The following is a 17842-nucleotide window of genomic DNA, read 5'->3' as shown; positions in this document are numbered from 1 at the left end:
TCCCAGATAAATGAAGCTCTTTCATCCCCCTGCTTTGGCTTCCTGTAGGCTGAACCTACCAATGGCTGGCCCCATCCCTCCCCTCCCCTGAAAAAGTAAGGGTAATAATGGTGGTAGATGGAGACTCGCTCCATATTCCAGAGCAGGAGTGAAGCCTCTTCTTCCAGCCCTTGTTGATGCTGCATGCACCTCAGCCACTTGGGGAGATGCACAACTTTCTCTCCACCCCGAGACACTGGCCCGGCCCGGCTGTAGCCGATGCTCTGCGTCATAATGGGCTCCAGGAGGAGGAGGGGACGCTGTTTCCCCCGTTGTGAAGTGCGCTAAATTTAAGTGTGCTGTGCAAGGCGCTGCAAGAGCAGCGAGCAGGCCATGGAGGTGGTAAGAGCAGTGGCATCAACCACAGTCGGACCTAACCAATGTCTTGGGGGGGAAAGAAAGTCATGCGTCTCCCCAAGTGGCCGAGGTGCATGCACTACCAACAACGGCCCGAAGAGGCAAGTAGAGGGGCACTTCAATCCCACTCTGGAACATGGAACGAGTCTCCATCCGCCGTCGCCCTTACTTTCTCAGGGCAAGTGAGGAGTGACTGGGAGGGGAGGGCAAGGAGCAGGGCCAGCCAGTGATGGGACAGGGAGCTGCAGTAGAGGGCCTAAAGAGCCGCATGCAGCTCTGGAGCCATGGGTTGCCGACATCCGGTGTAGACGTATACTTTTTTTGTGCTTCAGAAAAAAAGCCCCACTTCCTTGCCCTTGGAAGTTATATATAAGAAAATAAAGCCACAAAAATTACCTCTCCAGAAGAAATGTCCCAATTCACATAGGAGGAACTAGTCCTTTAGATAAGCATAGCAATAAGCAATAAATATCCTTATAATACATTGATCAGAAAGCTTTACTTCCTATATTATTTCCAGTTCATTTCTTGCTTACATGTAAATACAAATTATAGAAAAGTCATAAATTAAATATACTGACCAGCACTTGCGTCTGATACAGCTCTTGAAATGGCACTGCTAGAGATAGCCCTATTTCTATTCATAATTTCTTCAAATTCTGCTTCACTTAATGGTGTCCTTGCAGCATCTATTTCTCTGCAAACAGACACAATTTCGTTTTTATTTACTCCCAGCAGCACAATTATTACATTAATTTTAGTATGGAATTATAAGCAAAACACATAAAGGAAAGCTTTTTCTTTGCAATACAAAACCTGCAAGCTAGAGAGAAAAAAGTATACTATCATAAAAGCAACAAATCTGATATATTTATGCAGTGTTTTCCATCTTCAGAAAACTTCAGATGCTTACAAAACTTGTCAATCAATGTATGATAATTCAGGTACAAAACCAAAGTTGCCCCAATCAACAAGTATGGCCTCAATACATATGCTTATTTTTTATAAGAAACAATGAGTAAATTGTGCCAAGAATTAAAAATATTCTATGTTCTGTAATGATATAGTACACATAAGCAAGGTAATGTGATGGCTATACACTTGGCTAATTACTTAATTGCCTAAAATTGGAGATAGAAAATGTTAACTTATTCTGCTAGTGCCCTTTTGAACTTTGTGACATCTGTCAATCTCTGTCTTAAACAAGATCTGAAGACTGACAACATGAACAGAGTGCCCTTTTTTCCTTCTAGAGACACTCTGCTATGCCCAAGATGTAATTAATTAACCTGTTTTCTCCTCCCCTCAGCTTGTAACAAATACAAATCAAAATCATGTAATTTCACTGAGACACTTAGAAAGGAGATCATGCCTTGTGTGATGTTAGACTATATGTTCTTCATATTCCTTCCAAGCATTGTAAATTATATGGCTTAAATTGCTTTTGAGAAATGTTTCTTGCAAATGTTAGTTCTTCTGGTAGAAAGAAAATGCAGAATAAGCAATTCTATCCTCTTAAGAGCAAGAAGTGGATCAAGATCCTACAGCTGATTTAGCATAAGAGGAAATGTCTAAAAATTCATACCTCCCTGCGTTTTGAGTATTATTTTTCGTTTGTCTCCAATACAATGGCATATGTAATTGTTCTCTTATGGACATGTTATTTCCAGTGAAACGCCTATGATATATAATTGACAATTTAAATATAATTATGGATTGTAGTTGAGATCATCATGAAAATATTGGTCATTATGTGCAGAGGTTCTACTTCTCCTTTCACCACCCTCAGCCCTCCTTTGCTTATTAAATTCTCTATATAAAAATATAAATTTATTGAGTTCTTTGCATATTCTTTCAAGCAATTATGCATAATGCTTTAACTTTATAAAAATAAGCTTTCTTACATTTTATATTTTAAATTTTTAGATGTTAATTCCACAAATAAATTAATACTACTGGACTCAATGTTTCAGAAAAAAACCTATGATACTTATTTAACAAATCTTCACGCCCACAAAGCCTCACAACATGCAAAAAAAAATTATGTATCACAATCTACAAAATTTTGAGAGGTGCTTTAACATTAACATAATATAAATACCATCAAAGAATAAATATAAAGAAATACCATAAGCCTACAGCATGTTTTAAAATGAAGCTAGAGAATAAATAAGTGGATGTTAAAAACTGAAATATGGAGTGATGAAGCAGTCATGTGAAGTCACTATAGATATTCATAAGCTGAATATTGAAAAGGTACTGCTCAAATACACTGCAATATGCCTGTTGTCATCCTTTATTTTGTAATTGGTGTTTCCTCATAGATTCTGCCATCTGAAAAGATTCTCAGACTCTATTACAATGCCTGGTTGTTCTAGACAATAGATATTGCAAATGAAGATTTCTATATACAGGTAAAGCAGACTGAAAAGAAAAACATGCCAAAGTAAGACAATCCACAAAGGTTTTATTAGAGGACTCTCTCAAATTCTGACTACTTAGTAGAGCTTTGTTGTATTTTGAATCTGAAAGGAAAAAGTGCTTTTGTATACCTAAGTGTACTCTTATAGTATTTGCAATAACTCCATAAACACAGATATTGTTTTTCCCTCAGGACTGCATGTTTGCCCTCTGCAACTGCAGAGCTATCTGTATCCACACAGGGTCCAAAACAACTTTATTCCTTCAAACCAGCCAAACTCTATCGCTTAAACCTTAAGAAAGTAGATACTTGAACTTATTATAGGTTATCATGACACTGAGAGAACTCTGTCTGTCAGAATATGAATTCTAACATTCCAGAGCAGATGGGTATCTATGTATAAGAGGCAGAAGAAAGCAAAAGCCATGTCTATTATCCAAATAGAAGCATCTCCTTTCATAAGGGTTAGCTGTTTTTGTGAGTAAAGGACTCATTAAAGGAAGGATATTTAAAGTTAAAAGCAAATCTATAGAAGGCAAGAGATGTAGTATGATATCTCATTAAAATAATATTCATAATACATTATTTAAAGGGCTTACATATAATACATAAAGGACAAAAACAAACAAATATGTAAATGAATGGAAGATAAAAAATCTAAGTAGCATTTTTAATCAACTGTTTCGTACACTGTTTTGGTAGGCAGGTATCACAACACTCCTGGGAAGCAAATAGTAACAAAGAGGAACAGTGACTATTCAGCTAAAATATGGGTGAGCTCTATATACACTTTTTTGCAATTATGAGCCTCAAATTTCTTTTAGCAGGTTCTCCCTGGTGAAATGTATTTTCTTTTTGTATCACTTTCTAATGCAAAATGACAGATATTCCCCACTGCAGAGAATTCTAGAACTCTTTTCAGCAGAACATTAGAATCCCAAAGTCATAAAATACTCAGAGGGAGGTTAAAATTAGGAAAATACTGTTTTAATGACATCAGATATTGAATATCCCTTGTCCCAAATGAGAGAATACTATCCAAATGGGCTCCAGAATTCCCTTGTCAATAAATGTTATAAATGCGAAAGGCATACTCACCTGCCTGGTGGCCCATAATCACCTCTGTCATATGGTGGAGGTCGGCCATATGGGTCTGAAGGGGGTGGACCACGACTGTCTGATGTAGGTATGCCACTGTTGGCTGGTGGGGGGAAGAAAGCTGGATTCACGTGTGGGGCAGGAGGGGGAGCACCTGGTGGTGGCCCAGGTAAGTGAGGAGGAGGAGCCAGTGTAAGGGGTGGTCCTAAAGGACCAGGTGGACGAGGAGGGAAAGGACCTGGAGGTGGAGGAGGACCTTGCTGTGGGGGTGGAGGACCTGGTGGAGGACCATAGCCTGGAACTGGGGGTGGAGGACCAGGCGGAAGTGGACCCAATGGAGGTTGGCCAAACGGTTGTCCTGGAAACAGAACTGGAGGAGGGGGACGGTCACCACGATTAGGAGGACCAGTTAGTGGAGGAGGCAGAACCTGGCCAGGTGGAGGAGGACCTGGTGGGCCTGGTGGACCCGGAGGACCTAGAGGTGGACGTGGAGGAGTCTGTCCAGCTAAAGAGGGAGGGAAAAATGTCTATTATTAATATTCTACTGCCCATGTTTTCTCCAAACACATAAAAAATTTGCAATAAAATCCAAATAGATGTCAGATTCTAATTCTCCCCTTTCTAGGCAAAGGAAGGATAAAGACTGAAATAAAAATAACAGTAATCATATTAGGTAAAGGTTCCCCTCGCACATATGTGCTAGTCATTTCCGGCTCTAGGGGGTGGTACTCATCTCCGTTACAAAGCTGAAGAGCCAGCGCTGTCTGAAGACGTCTCTGTGGTCATGTGGCTGGCATGACTAAATGCCGAAAACACACGGAATGCTGTTACCTTCCCACTGAGGTGGTCCCTATGTTTCTACTTGCATTTTTACATGCTTTCGAACTGCTAGGTTGGAGAAGCTGGGACAAGTAACAGGAGCTCACTCCGTTATGCGGTGCTAGGGATTCGAACTGCTGAACGGATGGCCTTTCTGATCGACAAGCTCATTAATGTCATCTATTTGCAATTTGTTTCCTTCAAAAGAATTATTCAAAGCAGTTTTCTTCCTCTATCTCTTTTATTTAAAAGGCTCTCAGTTTGAGTATAGACTCAGAAGGGAAGTATCAACAGTAGAACACCAGAAAAAGCATACCATCAAAGTAAATAAAAATGAAAATGACCAAATATGGAAGACACCTTATAAATAAAGCTACCATACCATACTACTGAGTCTTGCTAGGAATTAGGTGAAATATACATTTAATAAATTATACTGTTATTCATTTTATTTTACAGAATTTAGGAAAGCTTTTAACAGCCAACTTTAAAAGGAGTTTCATTCTATTCTAAACTGACTACTATTTCAAAGGAAAAAAGCAGAATGCCTGTATTTTAATAGAAGAGAAACAATTAGTTTACAGTACAGCAACAAAAATTAAAATATTTTACATTTTTGTTCCTATTTATTGCAAAACTGTATTATACTTGTCTTAGTTCGATATATAATACTTCAATATTTGATTCTGCACTATTCCTAAATTTCAGGAACAAAATAAAAAGCCTCAAGGCTCCTACCTCTGCAGGACAACAAAACTGCAAAATAGCAAGAAATACTTTACCTGGAAAAGGTGGAGGGGGCCCTCCGGGTCCAGCTGGTCCCGGAAATCTGTCCCCTCCAGGAAGGGCACCTGGAAAACGGCCCCGCCCTCTGTTACTTGGAGGAAAAGTTGCTCGTGAACTGCCTCCTGGTGGACCAGCTTTTCCTTCACCAGACATCTGGCCAGATTGTGTAGCTGCAGTTAATGAAATAAAGTCTCTGAAGTGTGCTATAGAATTAATAAGACTTTTAAACTGGTTTATTCTATGTCAATTATAGTTTTCCTTGGCAATTCTGTTTTACAGGCAACATGTTCTTAAGAGTTTTGTTCTGTATGTTTTTCTTGAAGAAAATTGCACAAAGAAATTTTTACTAAGAAAAAAAGAATTTGCCATTCTCTAGGGTTTGTTTTTTTTTCTATTTACTAAAGTTTAAGATCTTAAAATACTTTTAAGGCTAGAATTCAAGTTAAAGGTAGTCTTCGACTTATAACCACAATTGAGCTTAACATTTCTGTTGCTAAGCGAAACATTTGTTAAGTGAATTTTGCCCCATTTTGTGACCTTTTCTTGCCACAGTTGTTAAGTGAATCCACTGCAGTTCAGTTAATAATATGGTTGTTAAGTGAACCTGGACTTGCCATTTGCTTGTCAGAAGGTTGCAAAAGGTGTTCACATGACCCCAGTCATAAATATGAGTCAACTGCCAGGCATCTGAAGTTTGATTATGCGACCATGGGGATGCTGCAATGGTCATAAAGTGTGAAAAACGGTCGTAAGACACTTTCAGTGCTGTTGTAACTTCGAACAGTCACTAAACGAACTGTTGTAAGTCAAGGATTACCTGTATTATACATACATTTAGACTTAAGTGTGCCCAATGAGATTTCAGGATTTTTTCCCCCAAAATGACCCATGAGATAATCTATAGTGCTTCCGTGAGCGTTGAAAAAGCATTTCCAAAATCCCTGAACAAATTATTAATTTGTTTAATTTAATTTGCTTAATTTTGACATGGTCTTTATTGTTTCTTCAGTAACATCTAAAAGGATTTTTGAAATAAAGATCACAAACCACATCTGATGGAAATCTGATTCACCCTCTTTGCTTGTGATACTTATATTGCTCACTACTGTGATTAAATAGCAGAATATCCAAATTGCTTAATCAACTTCAGGTGCCTGAAATAGTCCCCATACCAACAGGCACACTAGAAACTTGAATTCTTCAAAAGAAAACAACTTTTGGTTTATTTCTATGGAAGTGTAGCTTTGTTCTACAAGACAGGCAGTAAAGCGTACCTTCAGGGAGCAAAATAACTTATCCATACAAGTAAACCATTATTTAATTTAAGGAATTACATAGTAAACATTCTTGAGACTTTCTATTACAATATAAAAGTAAATTAGTAACACAGAAAACAGTTCAAATTCAGTTGTAGAACTCATGAATACATGAACCACCACCTTATTAATGGGACTTGCACAGGCATTCAAGTTAACTGTTACCATTTTCTTATATAGAAGACATGAAATAGTAAAACTCTGCACATTTTATAAAATGGTTCAGAATAAATGTTTTGGACCTTACACAGATGCAGCACTCTTTGCTCTTCATTAAAGCAGTGTCTGTTTTTCAGACTTCCGCCTAAGTCTGAAAAAAGATGTCCTGCTTTAAGTGTCATATTAAAAACACAGTGCTTTAATTAATTCATTAAAACAGTAAAAATCAGGAAATATGTAGCCCTTATAAAATAAAACATGCTGTGCTTGTATTCTATTCAAAAAACTTTATAAAAATAATTTTGAGCCATATAGTTAAAAATCCCTACGAATAGTTTGTTACTAAAACCAAGGAAACATGTTTTTCTTTTACTTCCAAAACATACTATTTCCAGCAGTCTTCAACAGTAGTTTGAACAAGACAGACCTTCAATAAATGAGACTGAAAAATAGCAGATTATATAAAAAGTATTAATCATTCAAATATGTAATATAGTAATTGGTAATTTCTATCCCACCTCCACCCAAAATGTTTTTCTAGTTCATAGGAAGTAGTCCAGAACAATTCTTACTTTTTCTCGATTGCAGTTCAAATTGACTCAGAAATTGCTTATTACAAGGAGTTACAACAGGATTTTGACCATGTAACTCTCTTTTGGGCAACAGGTCCATCAGCTTTTTGGAAGATGCCTCAGATCCCACACCCACAAGAGCAAATCTGGAGGACAGACAATATAATCTTATGATGAGGATTCTTAACATATCCCTAAAAGATGAATAACATGATAAACCAAGCCACATTATGATTTAGCATAATAGCAATAGCACTTAGACTTATATACCGCTTTATAGTGTTTCACAGCCCTCTCTAAGCAGTTTACAGAGTCAGTATATTGTCCCCAACAATCTGGGTCCTCATTTTACCCACTTCAGAAGGATGGAAGGCTAAGTCGATCTTGAGCCTGGTGAGATTCGATCTGCCAAATTGCAGGCAGCTGTGGCTGCAGACGAAATAGCTTGCAGTACTGCACTCTAACCACTGCGTCATTGAGGCTCAGTGTGCAATCATAGGCATATTATATTCAAACACTTAGAATATCCCACCGTAACTCTCAATAATTATAATCATGACTTATTTTTCTATGTGTAACTATTTCTTACACTCCATAAAATATCTACCAAGTTTTCCAGAAATACTTTTTCTAGATTGTCTCAGCTATTATTTCAATCCGATTCTGCTAAAATTATTACAATTTTCTCATTCTGATCTCTGGTGGTCTTCCCACCTATTCCCCTCCCCCCCCAATCATTCATCAGCATGGTCTTTCAAGATTAAAATATACTGTACACATCTTTAGAAATAGCATCTGTGCTGAATTTAAATACATTCTTACCCTTTAGACTGTCCATTAGCACGGTTTTCAAAAAATTTTATCTCCAAAATATCATTTACACCAAGTGAATGAACTGCTTCAGTTAAATCTTCGTCTGTGGTCCACTGCAAAACAATTGTAAATACATTTTCTAACAGCAAAAGAGCGCAATATTTTTCTCAATACACCACTCACAACAATAATATTCAACATAATGCATAAATTTATGCCCCAACATATTCCCTATTTTAAAAATAAGCAAGCTGCAAGTTCGTTTCACCGTCTATTATTGATTACAAATCCTAAGAAGTATATTACAATCACAGTTATAGTTCAGCAATAGTTCATGTTCCACACGGGAAAAAAAGTTTCATGTTTGCACTTCAAACAAGATTTTAGAAAAACTGTTTACCAACAAATGTTACAGAGTGACTACTAAACTTAAATAATTCTGAATTAAATTGATTACAGACTAAATGACTTATACAGCTGTAACTAATCCAGTACTTACCCAAGTAAGATTCCCAATATATAATGCAATTCTCTTTCCTGTATATGTATAGACTACATTTGGTGCTGATCCTTTGCCCACATCATCTCCAACAGATGGTGGAAGAGAGTCCATATAATCACGATCCTCTGGTGCATCGCCGTTATTGGCAGATGGAGAGATGACGTCGTCATACAGGTCTATCTGATCATGCCCACCATATTCAGCCTCCTAAAAGACAATGTATAAATATTAATGATCAGTTCTTATTTTGCTTTAGACAAGTCTATATCTAAATTCCTTTTTAAAAAGTTACAGTTGCACATGCTCTTTCTTTATACTAATTATCCTAGGATGTTTTTATACTGCAAAAATAAATTATACATTAAAATTAAGATCAATAAGATATTTAAAATATTCTAAAGCAGGACAAAACACATTTCTACTGTTTAAAATATTACCTTAAAAAGTATTAAAAATGTGTAAACCAGATGCAACTAATTGATTTATCTTATCCATTACAAATGGGGTCCCCAAATTTGCATTACTTTATCCTGGGTTCAGCAGTAAATCCCACCCGATATTTCATGGCTTGACTTCTTAGAAGACTTATAGACATGGTTCAATGAGATTAGAAATGAAGCCATTATGCAGTAATTGATTGCCTACAATCATCAGTACAAAATTGCAAATCACCTTTATATTTCATGGGTTAAATTTGAGGTTTCCCCTCACCCTTCTAAATTAACAGACATTTAGCATAACACCTAATAGCTATGAACCTAAGCAGCTGTCCTATGTTTTAGATAAAGGCCATCTCATGGCCAGGTAACTACTACTTCCTGCATCTGTTCCTTAATTAGCCTCCCAGATAACCAAGTATTTAATTTTAATATACAATACAAGAAAGCCAATGTGGATAGTAGTTAAGATGCTGAAGAATAAAAGCCAGGTTCTAGTCCTTTCCTCTAGGAATGGAAGTCAAAGTTGGGTAATTTGGGGGCACTCATGTTCTCTCAGCCCATATTGGGGAGTCAAAAAGCTACCAGCTCACATTGGGTCAGCATGGGAGATTAGGTCCATGACCTTCAATGAAGAAGCTTTTATCATGCAGTGAAGTGATCTGGACTGATAACACTAAAAAGGCATAGTGGTTATCTACTCAAAAAGTACAAAAACTGATTTCACAAAACTAATTTAGACATCCCACTTCAATCTGTTTAAAATCTAGCATATATGTCAATATAGTTATGAGCAATTTCCTCATAACATTCAGCAAATTGTCACAGCAAATTTCTCAGAGAAGGGGAAATCAATCTTCAAAATCAAAAATATTCAGATTAGATGGCAACTTGCAAAAGCAGCAAATAAACTTTCTTGACAGGCTTATATGATAATGTAACTTGATGTTCTATTTTTAACATAGTAACTTTTGCAGCAATTTTTCATCTACATTTTCTGTCATTGATTTTAAATGTACCAGTTGGCAAATTTACTGAATACATAGAAAGCAAAAAGCTAAGCAGGACAGAAACGTGTTAATACTTCAATGAAAAGCCACTAAAAAAATTCTAGACTAGACTACAAAGTTGAGAAAACTTTCTGGAAGAAGTCAAGAGAAAGCTATTTCTATACTGCTGCCAAGAAAACTATACTGAATCACCAGACATTGTGCTTAACTTAAGAAAGGATTTAAAATTTAATTGTATTAATTTAATTCAAGGATAGTTTTTGTCAAAGTTTTATCCCTTCTGGAGCAGAGTTCCAAGCCTGCTATTCAAAAATAGGGCAGTCCTCAGTCTGGAAAAATTGCATTATCCTTGCTTTAGCGTAATATGTGAAGTCAGCCATCCCTTCCAATTACATTTGGCAAAAACAACCATTCCTTGCAAAAAAAAATACAGTACTTAACTTCAAAAAAAGAATGTATCCAAAAGTTATGTATCCTTTAAACATGTATTAATGTTTAGTGAATTTATAGCATTCCTAATAACTCTATTGTCATTATAGGTGTAAACTACCAGGAGACAGAAGGATTTTATAAATTGCAGAGGGTTAACTCATGACCTATGGCTTAGCAACATACAATGGACCCCCAAAAAAGTACTTACTTTCTGACGTTCTGACGTTTTAACTGCTGCCCTCCAGAGTCATGTAACCACATTTCGGACAACTGGTCCTCACAGCCACTTGCAGAGTCCTGCAGTTACATGACTGTGACTTATTTTTGCCCCAAACTGGCATTTATTTCCAGTTTTCAGCAAAAATGCTCCAGAGAGTACTATGGGTTCACTTAATGACCATAGATTTGTTTAATGACCACCACAAAACAGTTGTAACATGTGGGTGACTATAACGTCTTTATTAATGTAATGGTCAGACTCTATTACAGTCATAAGGACTAACTGTATGAGAAATGTCCAAGAAGGAAAAAGACTTTAAAACACATTCTCAAAAGTAACTTTACAAATGGAAATGCAAAATCACATACAAAAAATATTTCTGTATTACTCTCTTGGGTTTTAGTCAGCACTATGAAACATGAATGATAGTTGCAAGAAATGTGCCTATTGTGGTCAAACTTCAACACCACCACCCTGAACCAGAGGCATAGACAATTTTTCTCAAGACTCGAGTTATTGTAGCAAGAATAAAAACATTAGAAGAGGAAAAAGTAGCCCAATGAAAGGATGCCTGAACTTTTTCATATCACCTCACATGCAGGCAAAAGAAAGTGATATTTAATCCTTTTTCATTTAATACAAAACAGACTATAAGGGCATTGAATCTTTATAGAATATAACATACATCCACAATCAAATCCCAGAATGGGTTTGAAGAGATGTATAGAGATGTGACACATTTGGAATATCTTTAATTTTGGTCTTTGATTCATATGAAGCGGTCAAGCAGTGCTCGTAAATCATCAAAAACTTCGGTTAAATATTGCTTCTGCAGGGAAATCTAAAGATGGAAATTTTTTAGTGGTAATAATAAAAAAACAATGGAAACTCATCATTTTCAAGAATCATCCCACAAGCAGCAATACTGATTCCTATGGCATGGCTCCTATTAAAAAATCCAGAGAATAAATGAGTTAGATTGCTTGTTTTTCTACAGGATCACTGTAAAATTGCTCCAGCAAATCAAGGTTTCTCTCAATCTTATCATTCCAGGGTACGTGCCAGATACTCCAAGCTTTTTACTGTATCTGTCAGCTTCACTGCACTTTCATCTCCCAATGAGTCAATAATCACTATCTACTATGTGAAGATGCACTTGTAGAACTACTTCTTCTAACTGGAGTTGAGAAGCAAAGAGTAGCTATAGATGCTGATCTTTATTAAAAGTAATATTACACAGGTAGTTTTTTCTATGTTGATATGCCACTCATTATATATAACTCCAGCTACAATGCTAAAACTCCAGTACTACTATCAAATCTCATTGAGGACCACCATTTTACACTGATCTCCAATTGCAATGATGACTATATAAACATTCCAATTCTTGATACAGCACATTTGGAAATCCCTGGTACAAAGGCCCAAGGTACAGAGATGTCCAGCAGAGAGGAACTAATCATTCATCTAATCTATCTGAAACTCCCTACTAGCATGTTTATCAGCCCATTCAATAAGTAATGTTTCAGGAAGTCTAAGAGAAACAACTCAGGAATTTAATCCCAACATCCTCAAGAAGTTGCAGACAAGGAAAGGGTTTAACTTGAAGACATCATTATACAGCCTGAGTTGATTATGCACCCAACAACACCAAGCTTGCTATTTTCTGGTGATCTCCCATCCAAATCCTAAGCAGGTCTATGAGTGATTAGGTTCTACAACTTCCTATTTATTGTCTTGCCCTGGGTTTCTCGGAACTGGGTTTCAGGCAACTATGTATTCACATATACATAGTATGTATACATACATGTGCCATATATTTATGAGTACATTGGGGTCTCGGATTAGTTTCAATTAAAGCTGGCAACCTAAAGCAGGGGTCGCCAACCTTTTGGACCTCAGACACCGCCAAACTCATAATTTTAAATCCTGGGGGGGGGGAGAGGGAGGGAGGGAGGAGGAGGAGAGAGAGAGGGAGAAATCTAATCTAACCTCTGTCCCTCCCTCCCTCCCTCTCTCTCTCTCTCTCTCTCTCTCTCTCTCACACACACACACACACACACACACAGAGGCAGGGGTGGGATTCAAATTTCTTAACCGGTTCTTGGGCGTGGCCTAATTTGTGGGTGTGACTTGGTCATGTGACTGGCTAGGCATGGCTTGTATGTAAATATTATAAATATTTATATAAATATTTAATTTCTTATAAAAAAGAGCAACTTTTACCAAAATCAGGCAAAGCAGGCAGGCAGATTGAGTTGCTCACAGAATCACAGATTCACTTAGAGAGATCCGTGTTTCTGCCATCGGCTATCTGAGTCTGCAACTGAATAATAGAACCTTCAGTCCTAAGGGAGGTTCGGCTCTGCTTAAAAGCAGAGCTGAAGATCTAAAGAATAGCTAGAAAGCAAGAAACCCAATGATTTCCTGCTTTCTAGCTAATCTAAATCTCCAGGCACAGCAGAACAGCTGATGGTCAGAAAAAGGAAAAATAGCAACTTAGCAGGCAAGTTTGCCAGGTAAGGAGTAAGTGGGCAGGGAGGGTTCCCACAGGCCTTACCACCAGTGGGCCACAGCCTACTGGTTAGTGACCGCTGACCTAAACTGATAAGATTGAGGAGAAAGGCATTGCACAACTCTATCACGTTATATAACTATGTTTACCTTCTATTTAGATAAACAGGGTAAAACTAGTGCCATAAATGTAATCAATAAGGGAGAAGTCTATCTTTGAACATTCAATAATGTGTCTGCAATACACTTCTGTATCTTGTAAAACCATCCAGTTCTGCTATCTCACTGGTGTCCAAATTTCTGGGAATGATATCATCTTTTGAAACATCTTTGCAATATTATCTGTATGGACTATACAGAAGTTGCTAAGTGTAAATATTTCCTGCTATTAAAATATTCAAATTACATTTAAATATGAGAAATGAAATACTAAAAATTTAAAGAGTCACACTACTACTACGAGTATAGATTTAGAATTCATAACAAATGCGCTGTTTGCACTTGATGACAATAGTAATAAAATATAAAGCAATGGACTATGACTTATGATCAAGCCAATTATGAAAAAACACAGAGCAAACCCACTACAGACTACTTTTCCTTGGATTATTTTGCCAAGTTCTACACTTAAGTACAGGAAGTCCTTGACTTACAACAGTTCGTTCAGTGACTGTTCAAAATACAGCACTGAAAAAGTGACTTACAACCAACCATTTTTCACATTTATGACTATTGCAGCATCCTCTTGGTCATGTGTTCAAAATTCAGGTGCTTGGTAACTGACTCATATTTAGGATGGTTGCAGTGTCCTGGAGGCATGTGATCACCTTTTGTGACCCAAGCAAAATCAATGGCGAAGCCAGATTCACTTAACAACCGTGATACTAATTTAACAATGCAATTGTTTGTTGCATTGTTAAATACTAATTACTAAGTATTAGTAATTAATTAATTGCATTGTTAAATATTAATTACTAAGTCTTGTTAATTTAACTTAACAAATGTGACAAGAAAGGTTGTAAAATGGGGCAAAGCCCACTTACCAAATATCTCGCTTAGCAAAAGAAATTTTGGGCTCAATTGTGCTCATAAATTGAGGACTATCTGACCAGTTGGAATTTTCAGAGAATATTTTTTTCAGGACTGTAAGTATAGGAAGTCCTTCACCTACAACCATTATTTTAGATTATTCAAAGTTACAATGGAACGTAAAAAAGTGACTTATGACCATTGCAGTATCTCTGTGATCACTTGATCAACATTCAGACTCTTGGCAATTGGCATTTATTTATGATACTTGCAGTGTTCCAGGTTTATGCTACTAGCTGTTGCAACTTCTGACAAGCTAAGTCAATGGGGAAGCCAGATTTGACTTCCTAATAACTGTTGCAATAAAGGTTGTAAAATGGGGGAAAACTCACTTAACTGTCTTGCTTAGCAATAGAAATTTTGGAGTCAATTGTGATGGTAAGTTGAGGACTACCCGTACTCTAATTGTTACTCTGCATTTGATTAGCCAATGGAAAATTACTTTGCATTGGAAAAAATTTTTGGATGCAGAGCTTTGAATGCTTGATATAGAGAAGAGCTATAAAACTGTAATCCAGAGTATGATAAAGGGAACATTGTTATTCAGATAGTTAAAGTACTGACAGTTTGTTGTAGCCAAGTCAAGTTGGGATGAACATATGGATTATTTCCCTCCCATGGTTTTTTAAATTATGTTGCATTGATTTTAATGAGTAAATAGTATATGCTAGCCTAACTTTGATGTCAAAAATGGAGATAACAGGAGTACTTTGAACCTTATAAATAAGCAGAACACATATGCACTAATATGGGCTGTTGGACTAGACATAAACCTGTAAGCTTTTTATAAATATGTCAGAAGCTCAGACCTAATTTCTCTAGCATCTATTTTGACAATTTCTCCTTTCTTAATGAACAATAATTTTAAAATATGGAAGAATGCAAAGAAAGCAAAGAAGTTAACATATCAAACAGAAATATATATATATACATTTGTGTGTGTGTGTGTGTATATATATATATATATATATATATATGCTTTCTTAAGCTGAATACTTGGAATACTGAATACTATACACACACACATGGGGGGGGGGGATTATTAGAAATACATTGCTTTAAAATAAATATCCTATGATAACATAGGAGAAAAAAAATAGATGACTGAGTATGCCAAGGTAGAACAGAGCCAAATTGCTCAGACTTACATCCTATGGTAGATAGTATGCTATTTAATGCTATCGTTGACTGGGACCATAGTTATGCAATCGAACCGTTTTACAATTCTGTCCACTGATTTCAAAAGTAAAATTTCCCCAAACATGTGAAATACGCCCATTTAATCTTTATGAATTAATCTGCGGAAGCCGATGCTTCTTAAAAAGTAACGGAAATGTCATTCTGGCATAATCGAGATTATTATTAAAACTTGCACATCGAACGTTGCCATCATTACACCGAATCATTTTGTGAAAAAATAAAGAGGGAACCAACGGAACCGCAAACTCTTTTTTTGGGGGGAAGGGATTATTTTTTTATCTCCTACAGGTTAAAAGCGATCACCCGGATGGATCCGCGACAGATAGGGAGGCCGTGGAAGCCCTACTTTTCCCCACAATGATTGTAGAGCTTAATAGGCCGCCGTGTTTTTGTGCCGCGGCGTTGCAGCTTCTCTTTCCTCAAGGGAGAGAGAGCCGGAGGAATGGGGAATAAACAATACGGGAGTCTTAGAGGAGAGAAGACTCCTCCTTCGGCTCATTGTCTCCCAGCGCTTGGGAGCCTCGTCAGGAAGAGGGAAGAGGCGGAGCGGGGAGGAAGGGGGGGGGGGAGAGAGAGAAAAGGCGCATTCTAGGTACGATGCCGCGCCCCTGTCGTGAGATCCTCCGGGCGCTAAGCACAGCCGGCGTGCAGCCATGCCAAACGCCAGGCGGGAAAGTCGCGCGGGGCCGCTGGTGAGCGCCACAGTCAACAATGGCGCCGGCTTCCCCCCCCCCCCACCCGCCCCTTGCGCTGAGAGGCCCGCACCAGCCAGCCACGCTCTGCCCCTCGAAACTGCAGGCCTCTCTCCTCCCCCCCCGTGCCATTTCTGGCTTGGAACGTCCCCGTGGAAAGCCGGCCGCGCACAATTTTCTACCTGGTTAAATTCCTCTCCTACATCGGCATAAATGTCTATGTGATCCACGCCGTCCGCCATATTCCACGGCTGCTGCTTCTCCTCCGCCAGCCCCTCCTGCCTCTGCAGCTGCCGCAGCCAGCCACCGCCGAGGAGGAGGAGGAGGAGGGCGAGTTAACGCTGGGCGACGTCACTTCCGGGAACTAACAAGGGAACATCCGGCGGGTAAAAGTGCGGGCGCTCTGGAGGGCCGCACGTGTGGCCACGCCCACGGAGCGACGGAGGAGGCGACTCACCTTGTCCAAACGTCTATGAAGGTTCTCAATCATTCAGGTCTTTGGTTGTCCAAAAGGGGCTTTTCCAAAAGACAGACAGTTCTTCAGAGCTGGAGAAACTTCTTGGATGAGAAGCGAAACGTGTTCAAGGAAAACAAACAAGAAAGTCCAGTTGCCTTTTGGAAAAGCACCTTTGGGACACTTTTCTTATCCGTTTTTCTGGCCAGTTCCACGCGGAACGAGCTGACAGCAAAGCGAACGTTATATTTTTGCAGTGGCAGATCAGACCGTTGCCATTACGGTAAAGTCCCATTGCCTTAGGTCAGGGGTCTCCAACCTTGGCAACTTTAAGCCTGGCGGACTTCAACTCCCCAGCAAGCTGGCTGGGGAATTCTGGGAGTTGAAGTCCGCCAGGCTTAAAGTTGCCAAGGTTGGAGACCCCTGCCTTAGGTGATCCTTAAGTTGCGCTGCAAAATCAAAATATCACCTACCAACAGCAGAGGTTTCGAAGTTGCCTGCTTGTGCTCCGGATCCATAGATGAGGAGAGGACGAGTCTAGTTTCTCAAAGCTGGCAACTTTAAGATTTGTGGGCTTCCACCCCAGAATTCCCTAACTACTCATCTTGCTGGCTGGGGAATGGCAGTTGAAGATCAAGCATCATAAAGTTGCCAAGGTTAAGCAGCCCATTTAACTGGCAGCCACTTTCCAAGTCCTTCCGACTTGATCTTCTTTCTAAAAGTCCTTGCTAGTACCTGCAATTTTCTTAGGCTACAATGTATTTTCAGGTGACTCACCTCTTGCTTTCAAGATTGCGTGGAGTATTCCTAAATCTTAGGGTAAAGCACAAGCAGTGTTGGAATAATAAACAGCACCCGATACATTAGCTCCTGGTCCAGGCATCTCTCTTGCAGCTTTTCTTTATCTGATG

The 17842-nt window shown here is 38.4% G+C and overlaps 2 protein-coding genes across 9 annotated transcripts in view; one reads left to right on the top strand and one right to left on the bottom strand.

The window, feature by feature from the left end:
- The window catches only part of CPSF6 (cleavage and polyadenylation specific factor 6), a 30438-nt gene extending 13675 nt beyond the window's left edge, over positions 1 to 16763 (bottom strand). For 2 of the 8 annotated variants that reach the window (XM_026667745.2, XM_026667746.2), the window contains exons 1-9: positions 16660 to 16763; positions 8881 to 9090; positions 8391 to 8494; positions 7569 to 7714; positions 7085 to 7147; positions 5518 to 5691; positions 3917 to 4421; positions 1982 to 2074; positions 978 to 1093 (exon numbers count right to left, since the gene is read on the bottom strand). In XM_026667745.2, the coding sequence (XP_026523530.1) occupies positions 978 to 1093; positions 1982 to 2074; positions 3917 to 4421; positions 5518 to 5691; positions 7085 to 7147; positions 7569 to 7714; positions 8391 to 8494; positions 8881 to 9090; positions 16660 to 16719 (1471 nt within the window). In that variant the 5' untranslated portion in view covers positions 16720 to 16763. The remainder of the gene's footprint in view (positions 1 to 977; positions 1094 to 1981; positions 2075 to 3916; positions 4422 to 5517; positions 5692 to 7084; positions 7148 to 7568; positions 7715 to 8390; positions 8495 to 8880; positions 9091 to 16659) is intronic. The other 6 variants (XM_026667748.2, XM_026667749.2, XM_026667747.2 and 3 more) reach the window with 3 other exon arrangements.
- The window catches only part of CPM (carboxypeptidase M), a 45263-nt gene continuing 43879 nt past the window's right edge, over positions 16459 to 17842 (top strand). The window contains exon 1 of the mRNA XM_087967989.1: positions 16459 to 16477. The gene's annotated coding sequence lies outside the window, so the exon portion shown is untranslated. The remainder of the gene's footprint in view (positions 16478 to 17842) is intronic.

Source organism: Notechis scutatus, chromosome 6 (assembly GCF_049901735.1).
Source record: "Notechis scutatus isolate UNSWTSFEM ecotype Mainland chromosome 6, rNotScu1.2, whole genome shotgun sequence".
Classification (NCBI taxonomy): domain Eukaryota; kingdom Metazoa; phylum Chordata; class Lepidosauria; order Squamata; family Elapidae; genus Notechis; species Notechis scutatus.
Note: the sequence above shows the minus strand (reverse complement) of the source record. Positions and strands in the feature narration are given on the sequence as shown.